The sequence below is a fragment of the Neolamprologus brichardi genome, chromosome 1 (assembly GCF_056152115.1).
Source record: "Neolamprologus brichardi isolate AB-2024 chromosome 1, ASM5615211v1, whole genome shotgun sequence".
NCBI classification, from domain to species: domain Eukaryota; kingdom Metazoa; phylum Chordata; class Actinopteri; order Cichliformes; family Cichlidae; genus Neolamprologus; species Neolamprologus brichardi.
Genome location: NC_142104.1, coordinates 32,610,205 through 32,624,973, shown reverse-complemented (window position 1 = coordinate 32,624,973; position 14,769 = coordinate 32,610,205). Strand labels below are relative to the sequence as shown.

At 43.6% G+C, this 14,769-nt stretch overlaps 1 protein-coding gene across 4 annotated transcripts in view; it reads left to right on the top strand.

Annotated features, from left to right (window-relative positions):
* The window catches only part of nav2a (neuron navigator 2a), a 225,740-nt gene that overhangs the window by 193,349 nt on the left and 17,622 nt on the right, over positions 1-14,769 (top strand). For 3 of the 4 annotated variants that reach the window (XM_087840960.1, XM_035909131.2, XM_006793762.3), the window contains 9 exons: positions 3,960-4,089; positions 5,802-6,120; positions 6,311-7,034; positions 8,432-8,651; positions 10,170-10,453; positions 11,402-11,467; positions 12,172-12,216; positions 12,778-12,938; positions 13,069-13,251. In XM_087840960.1, coding sequence (XP_087697086.1) covers positions 3,960-4,089; positions 5,802-6,120; positions 6,311-7,034; positions 8,432-8,651; positions 10,170-10,453; positions 11,402-11,467; positions 12,172-12,216; positions 12,778-12,938; positions 13,069-13,251 — 2,132 coding nt within the window. The remainder of the gene's footprint in view (positions 1-3,959; positions 4,090-5,801; positions 6,121-6,310; positions 7,035-8,431; positions 8,652-10,169; positions 10,454-11,401; positions 11,468-12,171; positions 12,217-12,777; positions 12,939-13,068; positions 13,252-14,769) is intronic. The other variant, XM_087840966.1, reaches the window with a different exon arrangement.

The window sequence follows — 14,769 nt, the reverse complement described above, 5'->3', positions numbered from 1 at the left end:
CTCAGTGTGTTGTCCAGTCCAGTCCTGTCTTACAAGGACAGCTGTGTCATTTTCGTACCACAGGGCTCCTGGGCTCCAGCCCAGAATGTGCCGTTCTCCACCGCCTTCATCTTCACACTGTTCGCACTTAGTCCTCCTATCATTTGTTTTGTTTGTTTGTTTTAAGCTTTAAGTGTATTCAAATATATGGTCTCTTCTTATACCATAATAATACTTTTTGAAGTACCTCAAACACAGGAAACACTTCCTCCTGGGCTTCAAGGCAATGAGCACCTGCAGGTGTAAATGCTGTTGTGAGGCAGCGTTGGCTTAGAGCAGGGGTGTCGAACTCCAGGCCTCGAGGGCCAGTGTCCTGCAGGTTTTAGATCTCACCCTGGGTCAACACACCTGAATCAAATGATTAGTTCATTACCAGGCCTCTGGAGAAATACAAGACATGTTGAGGAGGTCATTTAGCCATTTAAATCAGCTGTGTTGGATCAAGGACACACCTAAAACCTGCAGGACACCGGCCCTTGAGGCCTGGAGTTCGACACCTGTGGCTTAGAGAAATTGATATCTTTCATGCTGTACCATTTAGTGATAGGAATAAACTGTTTTGCATGGTTATGATGGCACTGATTTGTGTGGAGGTGAAGTCTAGACACTCCTTCTGTCCTGATGCTTCCACAGGACTCACCTGTCAAGTTGTCCATGCTCTTATCTGCGTCGTGCATCAAACCCTGAGGGCTGGAAGTCAGAGAGACCGTCAGTTAAAGCCGCTCCCTCTTCCTCTCCCATCTGTCTGTCTGTCTGTATAGTGAGCAGAGCAGCAGTTTGGGGTTATGTGATACAGCTGCAACGTGAGGACCAGTAGTCACCCCTCAAACACAGGAAATCCCCTTACTTCTGCTTCGCAGCTCTGTTGTGGCCGCACGTCTGTGTGTACATTTCTGCGGCACAGATCCTGTGTGCATGTGCCAGAGTCGGACTGGGCTTTTCAGGAAGGGGGGGTACAGTACAGCAGGCTGTGGTGGTACAACCCACCACAGCCTCAAGGGACACACACAAGAAAAGTTAAAACAAACACAACCGCTGCCCTTTTCTCAGGACACTTTTAGACACTTCTATTGGCTGACCCGAGCAGGAGCCCATTTTTTTCATTCATCCTCTTGCCTCCCCCTCTCTGCTTTTCTCTTTAAGGAATTTTGGAGGTTTGACTTCTGAACTCTGACCCCTTCGGGAAAGCAGCAAGTTTTCTAAAGGGACCTGGTTTGAGACAGGATTCTCGCTCTCTCTTCATTTAGGTCACTTTCTTTCTTCACTTCTGTCCTGTTTGACTGGTTTGCAGAGTGACACAGTGTAGCCGCATGTCATCCCGAATGACAAACTTGCACATACAGTTTAACTGCAAACTCCACTACATGTAAGAGTCACTTTTCCATTCATTTCCATAGCCTATCCTGCTTGCTTCTGACTTGATCCTGTAAAAGGTTAAGAGGAGAAAATATATAATTTTGTGATTTGGGTAAACTGGAAGAGTTAGGAGTACATCACATCATCCCCTCAGTGTGATGATCTATTAAATGCCGACCTCATTGGCCTGTGTTTGGCACCGGTTTCCCCTGTCTCTGTCTCCTGTGATTGGCTGTAAAGGGCTCAGTGGTTGTTAACTGGCAGGTTGCTTTGCCAGCGGGAGGCTGTGGGCTGAGCCACGCCGCTTGGCCTGATCTCTAATTAGCACTGGCTTGTCAGCTGGTCAGGGTGGATCTGTCTGGGAAATTGCAGTCTTACAAACACACACACACACACAGGCATAAGCCATGACTGGGAAAGACACAAAAAAGCAGCAGCGAGATGCAGATTGTCCTTTAGTTTCAGAGACTTTGTCTGTGATCATGCAGCTTTGACTTTTGTTGCCTTTTGATTCTCGTCAGGCTGAAGTGGCTTATTTAGGGCTTGGGGTGTGTTTCAGTGTGCACTCTTTAGTGGTGCGGCTGCAGCAGTGAAGTGGTTAAAAGTCCCGGGGGAAGCTCATGTTACCAGCAGAAGGGCAGGCCCTTCTCCCCCCCTCCTTACAGGTTTCTCTCTCTGTTAGTCCAGAGAGAGACGAAGAGTGCCCGAGGGGTGAAGCATCAGCGCAACGAGTGACAAAGGAGCTCAATCTAGGATCTTTGCCAGGGCAAGAGAGGGAGCGAGAGACATTGAGGAAGCTCAGAGTGAGAGAGCGACAGACAGGGAGGGAGTGGGACAGATATTTGGCTGCGTGAACTCTCTCAGCGGCATGGAGTCATGAAGCTCTCTGTCCAGTTCGGCATTTTCCCGCAGCGCTCTGCTTCCCAAAGCAACCAAGGCACCCTGAGCAGGTAGATACCTATGTGTGTTCTTATCTTTGTGTGCGCGCACAAACGCATAAAAGAAAGTAGAAAGTTTGTCCTTTAGCACTGACAGCTATGATTTGTTGAGAATCTGCAAAGGCCATTGCAGATTACATATGTTATCTTTATTTCCTTTTTGGGTTTTTTTTTTTCTTGCATTGATGTGTGTGGGAATTTCCCCTGTGGCTGTGTGGATGAGCTGAACCGGTTGCGGTCACTCTCAATCTCTCTGCACCTCACAGCTCGTTTGCTTTACGGATGCTTTCAACTCTGAAAGCCAATGCCTCCACTCACTCTGCTTGTGCCGGTGATCCCAGAAGGAAGTTGTGTTTTCCCCTGTCTCTGTTTGTTAGGTTGTTAGCAAGGTTGCTCCAAAAGCAGCAGATGTATTTTGTTTAGAGTCTGCCAAGAAACAGCTGATTAGGTTTCGGTGGCAATCTGAGTCTGGGATTTTTGCCATAGGAAATGCTTTGTTTTTGTTTAGTTTTCTCTTTTTTTTAAGGCCATAATTATATGTGTTCATGCAGACTTCCAAGTTAGCCACTGAGCAGTAATGTTGCATAAAAATCAAGACTGCAAGATGAATGAGGAATTGGAGCAGTTAGAAAATAAACGATGGGATATTTGAGTTTAGGTTTTTGGTGGTCTTTCAAACACGTACCCTTAATGAGACGAAGCTCTTGTGTTGGTGCTTATGTTCAGACACTATTGTGGATTTGAGGAGTTTTGCTCATTTTGTTTTTGGGAAAGCTGCAGAAAAACACAAACTGCTCAAAGAAATCCAAATTCAACCTGTATTGTTTCAAATCATATACAGCACAACCTTCATAGTTTACAAAAATCTGACTATCTCTGGTTCTACTTCGTTTTAGAAATAGAACATTTTAGGTAATAACAGATTTCTCTGACAGACTAATTTATAAAGAGTATTTGTAGATGAAACGTACAATATACTGAGACAAGCATGTGTCCTCGATGAGTCTTAAGGATGCAAATGACAACTTGACAAGAGTTGTGCGCGTGTGTGTTCTGATGCAGCCAACCCTGTACCGGCCATCAACATTTGCGCCCCCCCCCCCCCGGTCCTTTCAGAGTGATCTTTGCCAACTGGCTGGGTTTCCTGTCCCCCACAGATTCTAAGCAACACACACACACACACACACACACGCATATTTACAAATATCCTGTTCAGATGGGTCTGTTTGAACAGTTCAGACACACACAAGCACACCATGATGTCACCCCTCCATTGCGCCTTTGTTCGTGTGATAGACAACCCCATTCAGCCTGTTTGTGTGTGTGTACCCACACTGAATTCAGTTCAGTTTCAATGAATATAAATCACGAGGCAGCTCTGAACGTTTATTTCAGTTTAGCAGTGCTCAAAGTTCTGTGCGTCTGTGCCTGAAAAGAAATATGGAAATGGGGGAAATGGAACAGAATAATTACTTTTAGGTAGTGCAGTGTTGTATTCATAGGATAAGAAGCATCACAATTCAGTCTGGTGTCTCCAAGCTCTGCTGTCTTCCTTTTTGTCTTCACTCTGGAAGAAGCACTATTTAAAATGAGTGTTTCCTCCTGTACTGGTGTGTGTGTGTCTAGTTGGGACGACAGCAGCTCTGTGAGCAGTGGCATCAGCGACAACATCGACACAGATGACATCAACACCAGCTCCTCCATCTCCTCATACGCCAACACCCCCGCAGCACAGCGCAAGGGCCTCGGTACACAGGTGAGACTACACTCTCAAGAATACTGCAGTCTTTTTAAGAGTGTGATCATTTTTGTTTTATCATTCTTTTTGATTTATTTTGCCAAAATAGAGCAGGCATTTTCTTTGTGCCCACATGAAAACCCAAGGGTACCAGTCAAGAAAAATGTTAACTGTTATTATTTAGGACATAACAGTGTTTTCTGATTATGGTTCTGTAAGAGGTCCACCATCCGGGCACCTCACACCAACCTATTTCATGACATTTTAATTTGACAGCTGAAAATACGGGGCGCTTGATAAAACCACAGTCTTTATTTGAAAATAGAAATAATAAATCTTTATTGTTGTTGCTGCACACATGTCTGCAAGTCTTAACAAACCTGTAATCTATAGCCTAACCTTCTGTCTTGACGCTAGTTATAAATATGAAACCATCTGTATCTGAGGTTGGAAACATTCTGCTGTAGTTGCATGCCTGCTTTGAGTTGAACAACTTTCTGAAGCCTTTGTTTCCATCTGTGGCTCCATATCTTTGTTGCTTTGTGGATTCAAAATGACAGCAAGGCATTAATGTTTTTTTTAATTTAGAAACTGTCTGATGTCCAATGGACATACAGGCCTCTCTGTACACTCTATAAAAACATACTCAGTCTCCCACCTGAGTTGAAATGATCTGCCTTCAAAATGAACTTTGCTTTTTTTCTTGTGTTCTTTAGTCTTCAGGTGCAGTGGAGACGTGCCTGTCCGTTTAGTTTGGCATTTGCAGGGAGTGTATGTAACTCTCTGGGCCAAAATTAACATATTCTATCTTTTAAAATGTGAGCCAGATGAAAATTTGTGAAGGGCCTCATATGGCCTGGATTTTTTATTTTGATTTTGATTGATTTGAATGAGTGTCTGTCTGCTCTACTTCAATTTTTTTTCTAACTGTGTCTGTCCCAGCATTCCTCGGCACATCTCTAAACTCTCAAAGCTAAAGCTGGTGTTGACACTAGCTTTAAACCATTAAATAGTGATTTTGAGCCACTAAAGGTTCAAGAAGTTGAGAGGTGAAATGAGAATATTAACAGCTGACTCACATGTTTATGTCACACACACACATTGTGTTGTGGCTGACGCGTGTCTGTTATTGCTTCAGAGGCAGAGGTGGAGAAGGAAAAACAAAGGTGCGCACAAAGAGGTCTTTCTCTTAGTGCAGCAGCCAGATTCATTAAGTGTTTGTCATCTGTCCTCGTGGAATCCTCTATTGGCTGGATTTTTTGTCTGTGAGCAGAGCTGCGTTTTTGTACTGTTGTCTGGAAAGCTGCAGAATCTACTTAAAAGCTGCTGTCATCTTTCCTGTAGCTGAAATTTACTAATTTACAAATTAAGGCTGAGCTGTAACAGCAAATTGAAAATGGTAAAGCTTAAACAGTCAGCATGATTTCAATGATCACCTGTCGGAGTTTTAAAAGGCTTACATCTTGCTTCAGAAAATTTTGAAGTGAAGTAGCTTCCTCAAAAACATGAACTGCTTGACAAAGCAAAGGTAGAAAAGTGTATAAGATGTATTTCAGCTGTTAGTGCTTGAGATGCTCAAGCCCAGATGTTCTCAGACAGCTGCACAGGTGGTGATGACGGCGTAAATGCTGGTAGCTTTAACCAGTATGATGGCTTTGGTCATAAAAGGGGGCTTTTTAGAGCCACATTCTCTACAACTGCAGTAAATCTGACTATCTTTGTCTTCCCAGCCTGTAACGGATGCAGAGAAGCACTCAGCCTCAACACCGGCACACCAGACTTGGTCTGGCGACGAGGTCAAGAGGTCAGACGGACGTTCAGACAGCGGGGTTAGGATGGAAGGAGGTTCCAGGTGGAGTCGTCGGAACCCCTCCGACATTTCTGATGAGTCAGACAAGGGTGGCTCAGGAAGAAAGACTCCCTCCGTGTCCCACACTGGCTCTTGGAGGAGAGGCATGAGCACTCAGGTGGGGGTGACGTCACCCCGGACTAAAAGCACTAGTAGCACAGGCTCCACTGGTTCAGTGAGCCACAAGACCCACAGTTCAGGTAACATGATCATCCAGCACTGATAATAAAAAAAACTGATCATTAAAGTCAAGTGTGACAAATAAACTTTTAGACATAAGGACAAATTGTCACATTTTATAGATACAGGTGTCACTGTATTGAGAAAAATGAGATGTCAAGTCAGAGTTTGAAAGCCTGTGTTTCTGATGTCTCATTCTGTGTCCTGCAGGTAAGACAGATGATGTTAAGGTGTCAGAAAAAGGACGTCTCTCTCCTCGTTCCAACGGCCTTCATCGCTCACCCTCAGATGCTGGGCGCAGCAGTGGTGATGAGGCCAAAAAACAGACGATCCCCACCAGCCGCACACCGACAACACACACACTCACAAACACCGTCTCAGAGCCCCACACACAGACGCACGCACTGACCTCACGCACCCCAACCAGCACCTTTGGCTTCAAGAAGCAAGGCCATGGGATGGTAACAATGGTTACCGCCAGTGGTGCCACCATCACCAGCGGCTCGGCTACACTGGGGAAGATGCCTAAATCTGGGGCGCGCTCACTGTCCGGAGGGTTGAAGGCTGGCGGGCAGGATGGAGGCACTGTGTTAGGACACCATGATGACGGTTTCCTCCCGATGAGCGCCCGCTCCACCCTGCAGTACCGTAGCCTGCCGAGACCCAGCCGCTCCGGAGCAGCCGCCCGCAATGGGAACCGCTCCTCCACCAGCAGCATTGAAGCCGCTGTGCTTTCTGTCACCTCTCACGGGAAAAACTCAATCAGCATGGCCAAGGCCAACGGCTCAGCAAGCCTGCTGGCCAATCAGACAGATCGGGAAAAAGGTGTCTCTGAGATTGACAACCTCAGGAGTGGGGTCGCGATGCAGAGCGGAGGAGCAGCAACTGTTCCTCTGACAGGAAGACAGCAGGTTTCTTCACCTACATTACGCAGGTGAACACACACACAAACACACACACTTAGAAACAATCGTTTTGTATGCTGAGTAATCCTGCAGACACACTGACAGCTAAGTGATGAGCAACCCTCTGTGGGGGCCCTCTTGTATGGGCTTGACTTCACCCGCATGCAGTACACACACACACACACTGAAGACCATTTTAAAGGCAGTAATCATGCGCTCGCAGCAAATGATAAGTAGTGGTGAGTAAGGAACACATGTGTAGACTTGTTACAGTCTTTGAGAGGTTAAATCAGGCCATTGTGAATCAGACCTTGAGCTCGGCTGATCAGCTGCCAAGCCTCAGCCTTGGTGGTGTGGGGTGTAGGGTGTGGCACGGGGTAATGGAAGCTGAGTCTTACCTCAGCTCTCTGCCCTCATTAATGTGAGGGAGTGATAACTCTTCAAAGAGACTGTGCTGCTATTATCGCCTACCACGGCTCCAGTCACCGCTGCCTGCCATTTAAATCTAACCGCAGATTAGCGTAGAAAGAGGAGAGAGTTGTGTGTGTGCTGGCCTTGTCTCAGATTCACTGACTCTATACTGGCTACAGTTTTGCTACTGTTCTCTTTGTTACAGAGTTGAAATGAATACAGTTGAATTGTTGGCAAAAAAAGCACTTTTAAATCACTTTGCTGCTCCATTTAACACTTTAATCCTGCCACAGCTCCAAACTAGGCTGTCTAGGTAATCTAATTTTAGTTTTCTATTTCAGCTTTCAGTGATTATAAAACTAAGGTATTGATGAAAGAAAAAACAACAACAACAAAAAAAGTTCTGTCATATTTTAGACGTTTTATCTTCTATTATAAATATGGTGCTCTGAAGTACAACACAGCTTTTTGTCCTCACCTGTAAGATCAAACTGACTTCTTTTCTAGCTTTGGCAGCTTTAGTTCAGTGTATTGATTTATTCATATGTTTATTAAGGTTTTTATTTTTAAATTCAACGAATGCCTGATGCTTCCAGAGTAAATTTCAGAGTAATGACATGAAATGATCATCATCTCAACACAAACGTAATAGAATGATGGTACTCTCTAAACATTTTACTCCTTTTGCTATTTTCTACTTTTTTTAATTGGTTCTGCTAGAAGTTTCCTCCTGTTAAAAGTGAGTTTTTCCTTCCCACTCTCACCAAGTACTTGCTCATAGGGGCTAGTTTTTTTCTGTATTATTGTAGGCTCTCTATCTCACAATATAGAGCACCTTTGGGTGATTATGGTTTGGTGCTGTATACAAAAATCGAAATTGAATTATTTATGCGATGATATACTACAGTGTGAGACAGTGTTAATTGTGAATTTGCTGATTACAAATACAAGATTGCACACTTCGTGCTCTACTACAAGCCCTTTAGCTTTTCTGCCTCTTCCCTATTTACCACAGATTATTTGGTGGAAAGCCCAGTAAACAGGCGCCAGTGACCACAGCTGAAAGCATGAAGAACTCTACTGTTATCTCCAACCCCCACGCTACCATGAACCACGTGGCTACAGTGCTGGAGTCTCCCGATGGAGGACTAAGTTGCTTGGACAACGAAACCAGCAGTCACCTGTTTGGAGGCCGGGCACTTGGATCGGGGACAGGCACACTGGGCAGTGAGCAGGTGAGCAGGACTTAAATAATGGAGAGACTGGATTAGAATATCAATCAAATAAAAAAATATTACATCTATCAAGAAGATTCTTTATTCTCTAATTTCATTTATACACTATAGGTGCTATCAGTCCAAAGGTTAACTTTTAAAATTGCTGAACTAGACTGGATATTAGTTGATTTTAGTAGATGTCGATTTTAGATCTGTCAAGGGAAGCGCTACTTATTCGTTAGCTGTATTCTTACATGTACAGTTCTCCAACTGCTCACCACCAAAAATAGCCAAAGTATCTACTTGGTTTGTTTTGTGGTTTAAAAGCAGCTATACAAAAATAAGAAACATGTTTGCAGCATGACAAGAAGGTATTAATTAATGAATTCATGGAGTACAAAGGATGAATTTAAAGAGTTCCCAACTTTATTTATTAGGCCTTTGAGAAGTACCATCTGGTTTTGAAGGCAGTTTCAAAGTCAGAAGACGTGCCTATTCCTCCGTGCTTGGTCAGGGATTACATGAACTAAAGTTAAATGGGTTGCCATGAAATTTGGCACAGACATCCATCTGGTCTTTAGAGTTAATGCTACAGCGACTGCACGCGTTAGCTTTGCGATTTCTGGTCGACAGCCAAACAAGAAGGTCAGGTTCGGCTTTTAGATTCAAAATGGTTATGCGCCTCTGAGCTCAGCAATGATCCAGATGTGTGTTAAGCACGTGAGATATGTTTGTAGAACTGCTACAAGGCTTTGGGAGGGACACGGAGATAATTTCTGTTCTCACCTTACTAATGCCACAAATGTGGTAATTTCCACGAACTGCTGTTAGGTGTGTTCAGTTGAAGTAGAACCTGGCAGCGTGTGTACTTGTTCAACTGACTGTAGGCTACATATTGCAGCACAGCACAAATGTGTGAGCATGCTGGATCATGAACTTTCCATCATGTTCACACATGATTCATTAGGCTTAACCAGATTAGTTATGAATCATGAAGTGTCACACTTTGTCATCTTTTACAAAGTAGCAGTCGTGTCTTTTTAAACAGTGGGCACGAAGATATCCAAATACTCAGTTATCCTAATGAATATACATCCTCTGAGAAAACTAGAACATCTTGTATACTTGTGAGGGTGCATGTTTAAAAATATGTCTGTTTGCTTTTATAATAGGGTTAGCATTGTCCTCGGCCAAAACAGGCCACTCAGTAAAAACACGGCTAACACAGTCGATCTTTTGGCAGTTAAAGAGCCAGATGCTAGTTTCTAGGGATAAAATATAGACCTAGAAGAAGGTCAATATTAATATATTTCCCCTCATCAGCTCAGGGTTAACTAAGGTTATCCCATTAGGCCAGAAACATGTCTCCCAATATGATAATCTTACTCTGTGACTGCGAGATGTGTAAATCAGCAAGTGTTTAATTGGACTGTGTCATTGCTCTATCTTATTGCTGCACATCACAAAATAATCACTTCAAAATATAGGCTGATTTTTTTTTTTTTTATGTTTAATCTAATTTTTGATCATCCTCAGGCATCCAGCCCCGGCTCTGTGTACTCCTCCACCGGACCCTCCAACAGCCTGACGTGGGGAACCACCCTGAGCAGCTCCTCTGTGCAGAGCAGAGAGAGCACCCTGGGTGGACACGGTGGAACTGGAAGCATGGGTTTCCCTTCTGTCAGCAGCATGCACACGAGCAGCGAGTCCATCGACATGAGCCTAGGCAGCGCTGGAGGTGGCGGCCACGGGACCCACAGGGAGGACACGCTGTCCGCTCTGGGTCGCACCGGCAGTGTCAAGACCGGCATGTCTGAAAGGTTAGAACACACATTTCCTACGAATGATCAAACATTGAGCCCTTTAATATTTTACATTCATCAGTTTGATTGTCTCTGAGGAGAAAAAAAGTTGGATTGTGTAGAAGTCCTCTTAACTGTTACCTCTGTAAGCACTTTAATAATGTTTATGGTGTTGACTAGTTTTGAGTTGTAATGTTCTTTTGGTACATTATGTTAAAAAGGACAGTAAAGCAGGTTAGTTATCTCATGACCTTGCAGTGTGCCTCAGTTTCTCAGTCAGATCAGTGCCTCATTATAACATTGTGTTTCTAAAAGCTAAGATGGCAACAGCTAAAAAGAGTTGTTAGTTAAATGACCACTGTAGCTGCAAACAGCAGTTGAAGGGTAATAAGAAATGCATGCCTCATGTAAAATGGTCATGGCCTAATGAAGCAAATAAAAAGCTCCTCACATATGAAAGCGTAGGTTAAGTAAAAAATGGTTTGTATAATGCTTAATTCTAGTGAGCACTTGAAGTCTTCTTTTATTCTAAGATCTATTGTGTCCAATATTCTGTTGACTGGACATCAGTTACCTTTTAAAGAACTCAGAATCAAAATGATGTACAAAGCGTCCACCATGGTGAGTTGTCACTTCTTGTTTGTCATTCTGTCTGCACTCGAGCAGAAACATAATCCCGTGGCGCCCTCAGCTGATTATACAGTAATTGTGGTCATTGTAGCAGATTCCATCCTGACAGGTTGACTTTGTAATGTGACAGGAATGACATAGAGGAAACTTAATAGCATCTGAAGTTCAAGCTTTAAGAAGGTGACATCACCCTCGCTGAGTTTTCTTATTAGCTTCGCTGGTGAAGAGTCATGGACTTGATCTGTTCTTAAACATTTTTTCATTTGCGTTATTTTCTAAAAACTTTCTTTCTCTGTGTCTGTTGTGCGTTTTTTTCCCCTTCCTGTCTTCCATCAGTCCCCTCTCCTCCCCCTCTGCTAGCCCTATATTCAGCCGAAACACCCTACCTCGGAGGCAGGACAGGTAAAATGTGCCTGTATGCAAATGCTAGGCTTCTGGTGAAACAGCTGTGGATTTACCTACTAAACCACCACCTGCTGTCACACAGAGAGCACCACCAATAACCTCAGAGAGTCCCTCTGTGCGGTAGTTAGTTAGTATTTTGTGGTTTTAGTTTGAAATGTGTCGCTCTGTGTGGTGGTTTGTGTGGATATTGTTTTTATGACTTTTTTTTTTAGCTACTGTGTGAATGGTTGTGTGTCAGAGTGCATTTGTGAGGGTGTCTGTGTGGATGTTGGCAGCTTCAGTGTTTTTGTTTGGCAGACAGCTTCTAGTCTGTTATGACTGTTCACTTATCGCCACCTTGTGGTTGAGTACAGAGATGCCAGCATGAGCTTAGGTTGTGTTTGAGTTTTCACTGCAAAAATATCAATCTCAGATCATTGTTTTTATTTATCTTTCTGAGTCTTTAAACTCTTTTCCACAGAAAAACTGAAAAATGAAATTTAAATGGATTCAAATGAAAGTTTTTAGATTTTTCTGTGGTAAAAAATGATCATATTGTGTCCAAAAAAATTTAAAAAAAGATGACTCAACATGTAAAGATGGATGTTTTTTGCAGTCTAGAAATATTATAATTTGGTAGTTGTTGAGAGATGCAGCCACACATGTTTCCTTGCCTCCTTGCTTCCTTTGTTTTCCTCTTCTGAAGTGTTTCTCTCCCACAGCGGGCCACACTGTGGTAGAAACACTCTGCCTAAGAAGGGACTCAGGTACTGAATTCACTCCCCCGCTGGTCACGTTGCACTTTTGCACACTGGTTCACTAAATTGTCCTCCGCCTTTCTTTTTGTTGTTCTGCGTCCACATTCAGTCTTCGAGGCTTGTTGTCACGCTTTCAGGAATGCTTTTCTTTTTAATTTAGCACTTGGCACATTTGTTGTTGTGTTGTGCTTCTGTGCAGAGGCATGTCGCGTTGTCCCCCGTACAGATCTGTCACTGTGCTTCGATGCAGCACACTTGATTGTGGGCCTCAAATTTTCTTTGGCTTCTCTTCTGCTTTTTTTTTTCTGCTAGTTTATGTTTCTCACAACTGGAAGTCGGTCAGTGTTGGCACATTGTTGTCTTAAATTGTTTCAGCATCTGATTCATCTGTTGCTAAATTCAAGCCATTAATCAGTTTGCTTCAGCAAAAAAAAAGAAATCATCTCACTGATTGTGAAGTATCTGGGAAAAAAATCCAAATCGAGATCAACTCATCCGTAAAAACAGAGACCTGTTCTGCTCTGTGTCCTCACTTCTGGTTTGACCATTTTTGTCTTTGATGTCCTGTAGGTATGGTCCCTCACCACAGCTGCGAGGCCACGAGGAGGCCCGTGATTGGCTGCGCTCCCACTCCACCAGTGGCCTACAGGACTCGGCCAGCAATTCTCCGTTCTCTCCCGGCTCCAGCCTAACCTCCCCCTCTGGAACACGCTTCAACTTTGGACAACTCGGTATGTCTCCACATCTGACAATGTTACCTTAGAGTCCTTTGTTACAATTTTATAACATTTTATAAACATATGAGTAACAAAGAAATGTAATGCTTGCCAACTTTTACATCGGCGTATATCATTTTCACAGCATCAAGCCCGACCTCATCAGCTCAGATTAACCTTGGTGGTCTGCGCAACAACAGCCTGACCAATCAGGATGCCCCTATCGACCCTTGCTGTGACAACCGTCTGAGAAACTCCTGCATGTCGCTGGACGAGAAGACACGCACCATGAGCAGATCGGGATCCTTCAGGGATGGCTTCGAAGAAGGTAGGAGGAGACTGGAGAAAGCTGGATGTGGTGGTTTGGTGAATATTCGGTGGCTCCGTGTGAGTCCTGGCCACGTTTTCCTCAGATGTTTGGTGAAATCTGTAATTAGGTGTAATCCTTTTCTAAGAACTGCATGCCCCCCCCCCCCCCCCCCCCCATGTCCCTCTGTGACTGTGAAGCCTCAGCTTCCTTATTTCACGTCCTCATGCCAAAAGAATTATTATTCCATTTGTTTAGAGAACATTAGGGCAGATTACAACCCCTCCTCAAAGAAAAGCCCTTTATCCCCCTTAGAAATCCATAATCAGCTTTAGTGTGGCTTTGTTTTTTTTTTATAAGCTTGTTTATTGGGAAAAGTACCCACCAGTGCTTTTCCCACCAGCGGGCAGACTCCCCACTCAGGAGAGGTTTCTCTGCTGGAGCCATCCCAATCCTCTGAGCCATAGAAACAGCACTTTGATTTAGAGGGGGCGGGGGGAAAGAAGAAGGGAGAGTGAAGGAAGCACAGTATTTTGTTCTCTCAATGGGGAAAAACCCAGCATTCAGTGATGTTAAAACAGTAGTTTGCTGTGAACTTGGATTTCAGTAAACCATAATAAACACATAACCTATTATAATGCAGCTGAAAGACATGCTAGGAGGGAAAGTGAAATATTTTATAGTTTAAAAAAAAGTGCAGAAATTTATACTCCTCTCAAATTTGTCACAGTCATCCTGGTTGGTTTTAGGTTATAGGATGCTGACGTAAAGCTTGAAAGCACAGATGAACATCACAGGCGGGTTTCACACCCAAAACTGTAAAGGAATACAAAGGCATGTGTGTCCTCCACAGTGAAGGCGGTGTGTAAATATAGAGGACAAAGCCATGAGCAAAGAAATCAAATCTGGTAACACGTTTTGTGAAACAGCTGATTGTATGTGTTCTTCTAAATTCCACATTGAAACCTTTTTTTCTTATTTATTTTTTAAATATCAAACTCTGATGAACATATTTTGTCAGCCATACCAGACATGTTCATGATTTCACCTTTTGCCATCCGTTATCTTCCTCCAGAACACGGTTACATTTCTAAGCAAACACGTGTTTGAGGCTTTCTTTTGCTAAGAGACTAAGGTCACCGTCAGTTAGTCGTGTCCTCTCTCGTGTACACAGTTTCAAAGCTGCCTTAATTTTGAAAGTCACGCACACCTGATTGTTTTTTTAAGAGTTTGGTGGAATGTGCACGCACAGTTACATCGCTGAAAACCTATTATTAAGACACCACCATTCCTGATAGCATATCTGCCTCAGTTCTTTCCACCTCCACGAGTCTGTCCTCTCTTTTACTAGTGGAGATAATGACAGGGTTCACAGTGAGGTGTGAGGGATATGTGGTGACATTCAAGATTACTCAGACATAACTTTCTCCATCTCACACACTCTTGCTTTGTGTTTGTGTGTTGGTTCGCAGTGTGCAGGCCTGTGAGGATATGAGTGTGTGTGTGTGTGTACATGTGCATATTACTCAAGTGTAGAGT